Raw genomic sequence first — 12,891 nt, 5'->3', positions numbered from 1 at the left:
GTTTGGAAAACAATTGTTTTTTGAACTTTCACTTAATGTTTCTAAAAAATCTGATCAGATATAAATTCAATGCCATTTTATTTGTTTTCCCCCAAACACAATTCTTCATAAGACCTTAATTTTGTCACCATTGCTTTGTCAACTATGGTGCTTTTTAGACATTTAACAACCCTGAGCTGTTAAAAACTGACTCATCTTAGCTTTGAGGGTGACACAGAGACGCATGTAAAATGTGGGTCCCCCATGAAGGGTGGCTGACCAGCTGCCCACTATTTAATTAGCTGGGGCAAGAACACATTTTTAGGCCATGGCCTGAGTTTTCTTCACTACTTCTGTTTTTCTTCTCACTGCTAGCAAAGACACTTGAACTTGCAGGAAGTAATTGGGAGAGCTGCCTATACAGGGTGGACATAAACCTCAGGTGCAATTTCAAATAGTTCAACATAGAGGCCGAGGTGGGTGGATTGCTTGAGCTCACGAGATCAAGATCAGTCAGAGCAAGAGAGACCCTGTCTCTAAAAATAGCCGGGCATTGTGGCAGGCACCTATAATCCCAGCTATTGGGGAGGCTGCCAAGAGGTTGCTGTGAGCTATGATGCCACGGCACTCTGCCCAGAGTGACAAGGTGAGACTCTGTCTAAAAAAAAAAAAAAAAAAAGTTTAACACAGTAAACCGCACATGAACTTTCTGAGCACCCTATATAGCTAGATAACCCTGTATGTGGAATTCCTCTGAACAAACCGTCCAGTGACAGCCATGCATGGGCACCAATGAGAGAGGCTAAAATTCAAATGTACTGAGGGGGGAAAAAAATCTAAGCTTTATATTTTATTTTTTAAGAGATTATTTATTTATCTACTTATTTTAGATTAATGTGTGGTTACAAATGATTGGGTTACATTGTTTTTTTTGTTAGGTAAATTCCAAGTTGTAGTTAAGCCCTTCACCCAGGAGGTGTCCCCTATACCCACACATTGTACCTGTCAGGTAAGAGCACCACCCCCCTCTCTTACTTACCCACGCCTTTTAGATTTTCAATATACAAGGGACTCAAAATACAGTATTATGTTAAATGCCACAGTGAAAAAGATATGTGTGTTATCTTCTGTAGTACTTTTTCACTGTTCTTAAAAGCTCATACCTTGGTACACAGACTTCTTGATCCTCAGCCACTGCTCTGAAAGGGTATGTTACCCCTCACATGATTGACAGAGGAGAAAGAATTGGCTCAGTCAAAAAGAGGCACTTAGAGAACATTCTCTGGCCCTGCAGCCACACGGCTCATATTTTCCAGCTCTTCGATCTTGGCCCCGCTCTTCCCTGATAAGTATGATAACTTCCATTTGAAACAAACGCTTGCTTGTGTAGGTAAAGGAAATGGAGCTCTCAGAGCTATCTCTATCTCTCCCCGCACTCTGTCCAAGAAAGGTTAGTCAGTCAACAGTTTTGTCTTTGCTGGAAAAGTTAGTATTGGAAATGTCTGCATTTAGGGGTGGAAAGGACTAGGACCAGCTTGAGAGGCAGAGGAAATGGTGACCTTAGCACATACAGATCAGGACATTTCCCCCAGACTGATGGGAGCCTAAGGGGGCTACTCACCAGGCAAAATAAAACCAGCCATGCCTTGACCATTTGTTGTGGGTTATGGAAGCCAATGTGGACACTGCGTGAGGTGAATGCCAGCTTCTCCCTGCGCTGGCTGCATTACCTTAACCTTCTCTGCATCCATTTCCTCAGTTGTAAAATATGGATGAAAAGTATATCTACAACAGGGAGGTTTTCTGAGGCTTAAATAAGGTAACACACATGGAGAGCTTAGAAAAGGACCTGCCAAGTATCAAAAGCTCCATAAATGTTTGCCATTAGCATCAACATTATCAAGATAGAAGCTTCCTATGGAATTACAGTTGTCATTCCATTTGTATAAGAGGAGAGTTTATCCAACGCTGGTTAAATTACAACCTTAAAAAGATTCCATTCTCTCCCCATTCCATCTGCAGATAGAGTTACAAATAGTATCCTTAAAAAAATCATTCTCTCCAAGTGTTAATTTTCTTTCTACCTATTATAACATTCTAGTTTTTTTCTCCTGGGTTCAGTTATGTTTCATCGAGACATGTTTATGAGATCTGAAAATAACCTGAATTTTTCTAAGATAGCAGAGAAAAATGGAACGGATAGTCTCCTCTACAAATAATTATTTCCTCCTCCAATTAATTATAACATGAAGTATTTATTTTAAAAAAGAATGTCAAGAAGCTGGCTGGCTATTTTCTGCCTCGCAGGCCATTAAAACCTACTCAAGTCTTTGTATGTATAAGCACTTGCTAGTTTAAAGCTGCATTTCCAACTTGTTAGAAGACTATGAAATACATTATTTTTAAAACTTGAAATAGAATAGGAACTATGTGTGTGAATCACATGTAGTAAGGGGAGACCTTGTTTTGCAAGATTTCTCTTTCTGTTTTAGGTAAATAAGCATATATGAAAGTAAGCTGTATATTGGGGCTGGGATGTAAATTTCTTGCTGTGGGTCCCAAACAAGATTTTGATAAACACTGTACTAGACAGTTGACATGAATGCCTTATTTTACTTAAATTATCATTATTTATCAGGGATTTTGCACAGAGGTCTCAAACACTGTAACCATACTTAATGCTTTTCAGAAGAATGGCAATGTAAAACAAATGTGAGTCCTCCTTTAATGTATCTCAGCATCCTGGTAGCATTCAACTGTATTTTTCCCCTTAGCCATTTGCCATGGCAATGCAATCACAGCTACGTCATTATAACTTTATTCTACAAATATATGTAAGGTGCCTACCATGTGCCAGGTACTACACTAATTGACAGGGGTGAATGAGATCCTGCAAAGAGTTCACCAAGTATATTCTCAGTAAGGACAGGTGGCTTCTGTTTTCATTGAGAAGAAAGGTGGCTACTTGGCCTTGTCCATGTGGCCTGTTTCTTTCTTTCTTTCTTTTTTTTTTTTTTTTGAGACAGAGTCTCATTCTGTCACCCTCAGTAGAGGGCTGTGATGTCATAGCTCACAGCAACCTCAAACTCTTGGGCTTAAGAGATTCTCCTGCCTCAGCCTCCCAAGCAGCCAGGACCACAGGCACCTGTCACAACACTTGGCAACCCCTTTGTTGCAGTTGTCATTGTTGTTTACCTGGCCCAGGCCAGGTTCAAACCAGCCAGCCTTGGTGCATGTGGCTGGCACCGTAACTACTGTGCTATGGGCGCCAAGCCCACATGGCCTGTTCCTTATGAAGAAATCTAGGGCCAGGCGCGGTGGCTCATGCGTGTAATCCTAGCACTCTGGGAGGCTGAGGCAGGTGGGTTACCTGAGCTCATGGGTTCAAGACCAGACTGAACAAGAGAGAGATCCCCATCTCTAAAATAGCCGGGCATTGTGGCAGGCGCCTATAGTCCCAGCTACTTGGGAGGCTGAGGCAGGAGAATTGCTTGAGCCCAAGAGTTTGAGGTTGATATGAGCTATCATGCCAGAGCACTCTATTGAGGGCTAAAAAGTGAGACTCTGTCTCCAAAAAAAAAAATAAATAAATAAATAAAAAGAAATCTAGAACTATGGGCGGCGCCTGTGGCTCAAAGGGGTAGGGTGCTGGTCCCATATGCGGGTTCAAACTCAGCCCAGCCAAAAACTGCAAAAAATAAAAAAATAATAAATTTGGTCACAACAAAAAGCAAAAATAAATGATTTCTACTTTGTGGTTTAAAAAACTTTATTTATTTATTTATTTATTTTTGAGACAGTGTCTCACTTTGTTACCCAGGCTAGAGAGGCGTGGCACCATCATAGCTCACAGCAACCTCAAACTTTTGAGCTGAAGCGATCCTCTTGCCTCAGCCTCCTGAGTAGCTGGGACTACAGGTTCTGACCACAATGCCCGGCTAGTTTTTTTTTTTATTTTTAGTAGAGATGGAGTCTCAATCTTGGCTCAGGCTAGTCTCCAACTTCTGAGGTCAAGCAATCCCCCTTGCACTGGTCTCCCAGAGTGCTAGGATTACAGGCGTGAGCCACCTGAACCTCCTGCCTGGCCAGTTTTTTTTTTAATTGACAGAGTCTCACTCTGTTCCCCAGGCTAGAATGCAGTGACATAATCATAGCTGCAGCCTCAACTGAACTGCTAAGCTCAAGTGATCCTCCTTCCTTGGCCTCTTGAGAAGATAGAATTACAGGCACCAGCCACCAGGCCTGGCTAATTTAAACTTTGTAATAAATTATTGGCATAGAAAGAAATACACATCAACTACTTTATAAAATCATCCCTTTGATAATAATTTATATATTACTTTTCACTAGATCTAGTGTTGTTATTTGAAGACTAGGTATATCTTTATTATTTGTTGAATTTTCTCCTTATTTAGCCCGATTGCTAATCCACTGTTAATATACATATTACAAATAGTCCCTGCTTATTTACCCATGGCCTTCTACAGATCGTAAGCTCTATATCGGCTGGGGTTCTCTCAAATATCTCCTTTTTGCTTCCCATGAAGCCTAGAAGAGTAACAGGAACACATCAAGCACCCAGTAAATTTTGCTGTTGGTTAAAGGAAAAGGAAGAAAGCTTTTACCTTGGTGGAACTGGTAGCCTGGGACACAGTAAGTCTGCTTTGGGGCTCTGGGTGTAGTTGAAGGAATTCAAATTATAAACACACAGAAAGGATCCTGGAAGCAGAAAACACAGAAGTGTGCCATCTTCCCAGACGAGACAGTGGAGAAACCAGAGGCATTTTACCAAGCCAGGAAGGAGACGGAATAAATCACCCCCATTTAGAAAGCAGCTCTAATGGGTGATAATCTGAGGGTTTCTCTTTCTTACTCTTTCATCAAACCCCCAATTCAAAACTAAGTTATATGATTGGTCCTCAAATGATTTCAACGCTATTTGAAGATGATTGACTATGAAACTTTGATTTTTTTTTTTTGTTGCTGTTGTTGCAGTTTTTGGCCGGGGCTGGGTTTGAACCCACCACCTCTGGCATATGGGGTCAGCGCCCTACTCCTTTGAGCCACAGGTGCCGCCCAAAACTTTGATATTTTTATCCTAGCTTTGCAAATAATTTCTTAAAATCTGGCAGATAAAGTTGGCAGTGAGTTGCCTCAAATTTCTTTTTGCTTTTCTTTTTTTTTTTTTTTGTAGAGACTGAGTTTCACTTTATGGCCCTCGGTAAAGTGCCATGGCATCACACAGCTCACAGCAACCTCCAACTCCTGGGCTTAAGCGATTCTCTTGCCTCAGCCTCCCGAGCAGCTGGGACTACAGGCACCCGCCACAACGCCCAGCTATTTTTTGGTTGCAGTTCAGCCGGGGCTGGGTTTGAACCCACCACCCTCGGAATATGGGGCCGGCGCCTTACCAACTGAGCCACAGGCGCCGCCCTGCTTTTCTTTATTTAAATCCTTATAAATCCATAGCAAATTACTTCAGCTACGCAAATGCTTTGGGTACAACTTATTATATCCCACCCGTCAATGAAAATATCCACTGGCTCTAACAAGGTCATAGCAGGACCTGCTCGTAGGTGATTCCACCCCAGGCTTGTAGTATCTCTCTAGCACTGGCTATGCCCCCGTGTGGAGAGCTCTGACCTCCCATGACCCTGACTTTGGGCCAGAATTGTGGGCTGTCCACTCTCTGCTTCTCTTTGGAAGGCCATTCTCCTGCAGTGGGGAGGGAGCACAGGCAGAGCAGCTAGGATTTCAGATAAATCCAGAGAGACCTGAATGAAACTGAACCAGCTCAATAGAAAACATGTAAGGCCTTTTCCACACAAGAGGCACCACAAGGAAGTATACTCTCCAATATCCCAGAGAAGGCAGGGTCAGGATAAGTTATTTCATCTAGGTCCTCAGAGGTTACCCCATCACGGGGGAAGAGTGAATGGGTCCCTCCGTGCCTACCATTGGTGTGTGCAAAGCGCTGGACCTCTTCCAGGGTGTTGAGCTGCTCTTCAGGACAGCTGGACACGCAGAGGGCCATGGGGCTAAGCCTCATTTCATTGACTTCCAGGTTGCAGGAATTCAGAAGGAACACGTGTCTAGGAAGAAAGATGAAACAGAGGGATGTCTCAGAGCACTGTCCCTCATAAGGCCTAACTGTAGGCCTTGGAGCAAACCACCTGCTATCAAAGTCATGAGTTACTAAGGCAAACTTTTATCATTCAACGCCCCAGCATAATAGAGCATTTATTACACCTCTGGGGGTCATCTGTGAAGTGGGGCAGCTCAGAACCATTCGCAAATGTTAGCAGAATTCTTTCTCCAGATTCAGCATTTTCTGGGGATAACACTAGGGTCTTACCTGAGGAAGAGGAGGATGGATCGCTAGATCAGGCGAAGGCGCACACTACTCTACACAGCCACACAGGCAGACTGTACTTCAAATGCACTTCAGAGAATAATTAAACACAGGGAAGTGGGAAGTGGAAAAGAGGGGGATGAGGTTGAGAAATAAAGGCTTGCCTCTCCCCAGGCCTACCAGATTGAGAGCCAGGACACCCAGGAGACACTTCCTGCAGCTACTCAGCTGCTGGGTGGGCAGGCACAGCACCAAAACTGGTGTTGCCATTAGCAGGTCATGTGCCAGCGGTAGCAGCTCCTGGACTCTTGCCTAACACTTATCCAGGGTCCTGAGCTCACAGGAACTGCTGAAAAGAGCCTTGCAGGCTGCCCTCTGTGGGAGGGACCTTGAGAAAGGGGCCCAGAAGCTTCTTTTCCTTTCACTTGGGGAAAGGAGAAAGGGAAGGGATACCCCAGGAGATGGGAAGAGAGTTCTTGGGTGTGTGATAAACATTTTAGTTTTTTAAATGTTTAAAAATTATGTTAAAATATACATAAAATTTGCCATCTTAACCATTTTTAGCATACAATTCAGCAGCGCTAAGTACATTCACATTGCTGTGCTACCACCACCCCCAGTCATCCAAAGAACTCTTCACAGTCCAAAACTGAAACCCTGCACCCCTTAAACAACAACTCCACACTCCCCTCTGCCCAGCCCTCAGCAACTACCGCGAGTTCATGTAAGTGGAATCATACAATGTTTTTTGTGACTGGTTTATTTCAGTTGGCATAACTCCCTGAAGGTCTATCCATGTGGTGGGTGTCAATTTCCTTCCTTTTAAAGAGTGAATAATATATGATTACATGTATATACCACGTTTTGTTCCTCCATTCATCCACTGATGGACACTCGGGTTGCTTCCACCTTTTGGCTACTGAGAAAGATAGAATATTTACTTTTCCCTTCAAAGAGATATAAGTGTTTCTCAGCATCGTGAATACAAAGTGAAATGGGAGCGCAGGTGCATGTAGATTGCCCTTTCTTCCTCCTGTTTTCTTTGCAAGTGGCTCCCATGGGTATAGGAGGAAATGCCTCCCCCAGAGTTCATGCCCAGAAGTGGCAAAGCCTCCCGGAGGAGCAACACACAGAAGGATAAGAGCCCTGGTCTAAGATTTGTATTTGGTATCTCCAAACTTACACTGCAGGGGTGTCCAACCTTTTTTTTCTCTGCCCCATGTTGGAAGAATGAGTTGTTTGGGGCCACCCATTCATACACAAACACTAATGAAAGCTGATGAGCCAAAATGAGGTCTGTGTACTTTTCATGATATCTCACACCACAGACAGGCAGAAACATCCCCACAAAGTCAGTATGGCTGCAGGTTGGACACCCCCGATTTAGACCCCTGGGGATTCTCTGTTGGGGCTGCTCTGATTATCATGTCTCAAATATTCTTACAAGGTACTCTCCATTTAGAAATTATGGCCAGGGCTTTCTCTCCTTTCCAGGGGATTCTTATCTCTTTTCCATATTTTCCATTCCTTTCTGTTTCCATATTGGAGGTGGAGGGGAGAGATGACCCCAGGCTTCTGAGTAAGGATTCAGGTGTTTGATATGGAAAAAATGCCATGAATAATGGCTCAAACACTCCCTGGTAACATGACTCTGACTGATTATGTTTTTTTTTTTAATCTCTTGAGACAGAGTCTTACTTTGTTGTTCTTTTTTATTTATTTATTTATTTATTTATTATTTTTTATTTTTTGTAGAGACAGAGTCTCACTGTACCGCCCTCGGGTAGAGTGCCGTGGCGTCACAAGGCTCACAGCAACCTCTAACTCTTGGGCTTACGCGATTCTCTTGCCTCAGCCTCCCGAGCAGCTGGGACTACAGGCGCCCGCCACAACGCCCGGCTATTTTTTGTTGCAGTTTGGCGGGGGTTGGGTTTGAACCCACCACCCTCGGCATATGGGGCCGGCGCCCTACTCACTGAGCCACAGGCGCCGCCCTACTTTGTTGCTCTTGATAAGAGTAGAGACAGGGTCTTGCTCTTGCTCAGGCTGGTCTCGAACCTGTGAGCTCAGGCAATCCACCTGCCTCAGCCTCCCAGAGTGCTCTGACTGATTATGGATAATAACACCAACAGTTAACATTCATTACATCTTAGTTCATGTAGTGTTTCAGTAGATTCTTAAAACTATCTTGGGAGGTAAGTAAAAGAGCTAGTTTAAAAAGATGAAAACTGAGCTCCATGAGGTTAAGTCCTCTGCTCAAGATCGCACAGCTGAAAAATAGCAGAGGCTGAACTTGAACTAAGGACTGATGATTCTAAAATCTGCACTCTTGGGCAGGGCCTGTGGCTCAGTCGGTAAGGGGCCGGCCCCATATACCCAGGGTGGCGGGTTCAAACCCTACCCCGGCTGAACTGCAACCAAAAAATAGCTGGGCGTTGTGGTGGGCACCTGTCGTCCCAGCTACTCGGGAGGCTGAGGCAAGAGAATCGCTTAAGCCCAGGAGTTGGAGGTTGCTGGAGCTGTGTGATGCCAGGGCACTCTACCGAGGGCCATAAAGTGAGACTGTCTCTACAAAAAAAAAAAAAAAAAAAGATTTTATATATATATAAAATCTACACTCTTTCTACTTCCTTCTTTATGAGGTAGGCTGATAGAGTTTTGAATGGGAAAACAGTTCCCAGGCTCTAAGTGACTAGTTTATGCAAAATACAGCCCCTCTCTTTTGGGGAATTACTTAGACACTTACTTTTTCAGGGTCATGTCCTGCCCTGACAGAGGGGCCCCTTCCACTGGGGAGTTCTTCTTGCCACACACGTTGCCAAAGCTGTCGTAGCCAAAGAGGAGTCTTCCTGCGGCTCCAGCCACCACCGAGTAGCCCATGATGAACACCTAGCAAAACCCAGGGGGCACGTGAGAGTCTGGCTAAAGGCTGAAAACAGCCCCCATCTGCCTGGGATGTTAATATAAAATGGAACTAGATCAAACATGAATCTCTCCATTATCGCTGCCCTTCTCTCCTTCAGCACCAATGCCAACAACTCAAATCTGTTAGGGTTCTAAGCTTCTAATACTGGTTTCAACAGTTTATGTCGGGAGAGATTTCTAATCCATGCAACAGATTCCACTCCGTTTTCTTCCCTCTTTGTGCTTCTTACCCATTTAAGAGTCTGTGATCCTAGAATGAGTGGGTCACCTCTGCTACTAGATGGTGACACTTACCCTCTACTTAAAGGCTGTGGATGCAGGTGCGACCCTGTGCCCACATGGCTGGCGTGGTAATCTCACCTAGCCTTGACATGTCCACCTCTGGGCTTTCCAAGGTGGAATGTAGTAAGGTCCTGACTGGACTTACGGGGAGGACTAACGTCATGTGCTTCTTCCCAGCTCACCAGCAGTCCAGTAATGAAGTGATCATTTCATTCACCATCATTCTTTATGTGCTGTCTCCTTGGAAAGCTTGTGGGTATGAATAAAAGTTTTTTGGGGAGGATGGGAGCGGCATATGGGTATTCCTGTATCCCTGACAATAGAACTGCTCTTAAACCATCTTTGTTCTAATTTCAAACATGCAAGTGCAATTCCATATGAGAGGTGACGCATGAAGTGTAAATGTTAGTCTGGTGGGACCACCAAGGAAGTCACTGTGCCTGGCAAATGGAGTCTCGAAAAGTGACTCAGAAAAGGCACGGTGAGAAGGGATACTTGAGAGGTAAGTAGAGGCAAAGATGGTCCAAAGACTTTCTGCTCTATATGTTTTATGCAAATGTAACACAGGCTAGTGCTCTTTCTAATTATAAGAGACCATTCATTCCTGCTTGTAACTGTGGTCCCTTCCCCTAAGCCTCCTTAGTCTGGGCCTAACTCAGGGCAGCACCATCAATAATAATCCTGTCTGGAGATCTGACACAGAGCAGGAGGGAAAACAGCAGAGGCAGAAAAAACAGTCCTTGTGGTGCTGTAAGTGCAGGTGACTAAAGAATGTTGCAGAAGGTACTAAAAGCCACTCAGCTAAGAAAGGACTCTCATTATTAAAACAGAACACACATACTGAAACCCTCAGATTTATTTTGCAGTTGCAAATGCGATTTTAGAGCAGTTTCCAGCTTTGTGCTACCTCTCAGCTGGTTTATAATTCTTCAGTCTGCAACAGGCCATCTTTAAGTCCCTCCCCAGACAGCTGTAGGGCTGAGAGTTGGTAGTGATATCCCAGGTCTGAGTTGTCGGGGGAAGATCATTAAATCACACTCTCAGCCTGAGGTCAAAGCTGCCAGATAGAGGGCGGCACCTGTGGCTCAAGGAGTAGGGCACCGGTCCCATATGCCGGAGGTGGCGGGTTCAAACCCAGCCCCTGCCAAAAAAAAAAAAAAAAAAGCTGCCAGATAGACGGCAGGACAGTTGCATTTACACAACGGCAGACTCAGATAAGAACTCCAGCCATCTGCTGAGAAGTTATAGGTGTGCTGTCTCTATCTCTTCCTAGAGGTGAGTCCCAAAGACCACGATAGGCAACAAAAAAATTTGCCTTTCAGGCCCAACCTGTCACCCCTCTGTCTATGTGAAACCAACAGGTAAAGTCAACAAGTGAACAAATGCCTTTCTTACTTGGAAAGGAGAACAAACATTATATGTTAAGGTCTATTCAAATCGAATTCTTTTAAACGAAGGTAGTTATTACCCAGTTTTATAAATTAATCATTTACCATGCAGCAAATAACATGTCTCGGCCTGGCATGGATATCATGAACCTGGCCTTTGAAATAGTTGAGGGAGGTTTTTTCTACTGTTACCTACAACTCTAAAGTAAGTATAAAAGCATCAACAGGAAGCATTCAAGAGACTCTCCCAGTACTAAAATGGCATAGCTAGAGGAAGTTAACCAGCAATCACAAATACCTGGAAATCAGAATGGGAAAAACATTACTTGTCTAACTAAAGGGTTTTTTTTTTTTTTTTTTTTTTATTGTTGGGGATTCATTGAGGGTACAATAAGCCAGGTTACAATGACTGCAATTGTTAGGTAAAGTCCCTCTTGCAATCATGTCTTGCCCCCATAAAGTGTGACACACACCAAGGGTTTTAATATCATGGGCCATTTCCTTATTAGCTGCTAAACACAACATACTTGTGTGTGTGTGTGTGTGTGTGTGTAATGTTTAGCTAAAGGAAAAGTAATTGATTTCTAGTTTTATCCTGGCTTTTCCTTTTTTTTTTTTTTTTATTTGGCCGGGGCTGGGTTTGAACCCACCACCTCCGCCATATGGGACCGGTGCCCTACTCCTTGAGCCACAGGGGCTGCCTGGCTTTTCCTTTGTTAAAGGCACAGGAAAAGCTCTAGGAATATTTGGTTTGGGAGTGTGGCAGATAGTAAAAACTACAGCTTAGTAAAGTAAGAGAAGACCCACTGAGCTTCTGAGTCAGGATCCCACTGCAAACTGTAGTTCGTATTTCCCAGTGGAGTCATCCATTAGACCACAGCCTGCAGCTATTATAAGACAGCCAGCCTCTCCAGCAAGGGTGGTGGTGGTGGGGTTCTTCTGAGGACTACCTGGTGTTTATTCTGGCCAAATGACAGAAGTCTCTTATTGCAGCACTAACTTTTCAGCGATTTACGTTTGGGGCACAGTTATTTCCGGACCGGCCACACACACACACACACACACACACACACACACACACACACACACACACTGGGGCCTCTTCCTGGCCAAGCACTCACACTTACCAAGCCAGTCCAAAAGAGAAAGAACAGGAATAACCATGTCGTATCTGTGCATTTCCTATAAATCTGGGGTCGCCACTCTCTTTGCCTGGGGGTTCTCTCCGCAGAAACCTTCCAGAAAAATAAAGGGAGAATTGAGAAAAAGATAACCAGGTAGATTCAACCTGGACTGCTCAAAGTAACCATTCCCCTCCCGCGTTTTGTTTTACCCTGGCTACCTGCAGCCCTTTAGTGGAGCCTTTGAAACACCTGTTGTGCGGGGTGGATGTTAAGTTCCCAGCCACCAAGTCCTTCCCTGGAGGCGCACCAGGAAGCTACCCCAAATCCGTGCCCCGCGGCCAGCGTCTCCCCGGCCTTCGCCCCAGCACGGGAGCAGGCAGGGTCCAGGTTCTCCCTGCCAGGTCCCGGGGCGCCGGGCCTGGGCTGTGTCCCCGCAGGCAGGGAGCGGGGGCGTCCCAGCGTGGCAGGTGAGCGCAGGAGGGGGCCCGACCCTTCCTGGGGCGCTCAGGCCCCCAGGGCCGCGGCTGCGGACACTTACCGGGCAGGCGGCGCCGAGGCACTGCATGGTGCGCTCGGAGGCGCGGGCGGGGGACCGGAGACCCGGAGACGCAGCGCCCGCGGCGGGCGAGCGGGGCCGGTGGCCGAGGAGGGGCGGGCAGGGCGCAGCGCCGCCCGGTGGCCTGGTCACCGCCTGCCACCCCTTGGGTCCGCCTTTGACCGCAATGGGTTTCTACCCAGCTCGCCCTGCGATCTACTGATGTCCGCCCTGTTCCAAGCAAGAGAGAGGCCCACGCGGCGGCGGCGCCCGGGACGAGCGTTTCACCAACAGCCCTGCCAAGAC

General features: G+C 45.5%; 1 protein-coding gene across 8 annotated transcripts in view; it reads right to left on the bottom strand.

Annotated features, from left to right (window-relative positions):
- The window catches only part of SLC44A3 (solute carrier family 44 member 3), an 82,987-nt gene extending 70,140 nt beyond the window's left edge, over positions 1–12,847 (bottom strand). For 2 of the 8 annotated variants that reach the window (XM_053592898.1, XM_053592899.1), the window contains exons 1-5: positions 12,589–12,846; positions 12,054–12,161; positions 9,078–9,220; positions 5,935–6,071; positions 4,605–4,698 (exon numbers count right to left, since the gene is read on the bottom strand). In XM_053592898.1, the coding sequence (XP_053448873.1) occupies positions 4,605–4,698; positions 5,935–6,071; positions 9,078–9,220; positions 12,054–12,161; positions 12,589–12,615 (509 nt within the window). In that variant the 5' untranslated portion in view covers positions 12,616–12,846. Of the gene's footprint in view, positions 1–4,604; positions 4,699–5,934; positions 6,072–9,077; positions 9,221–12,053; positions 12,162–12,268; positions 12,400–12,588 lie in introns of those variants that run through there. The other 6 variants (XM_053592897.1, XM_053592900.1, XM_053592895.1 and 3 more) reach the window with 6 other exon arrangements.
- Between the last annotated feature and the right edge of the window lie 44 nt (positions 12,848–12,891).

The sequence above is a fragment of the Nycticebus coucang genome, chromosome 5, assembly GCF_027406575.1.
Source record: "Nycticebus coucang isolate mNycCou1 chromosome 5, mNycCou1.pri, whole genome shotgun sequence".
NCBI classification, from domain to species: domain Eukaryota; kingdom Metazoa; phylum Chordata; class Mammalia; order Primates; family Lorisidae; genus Nycticebus; species Nycticebus coucang.
This window is presented reverse-complemented; position numbering and strand designations above follow the sequence as displayed.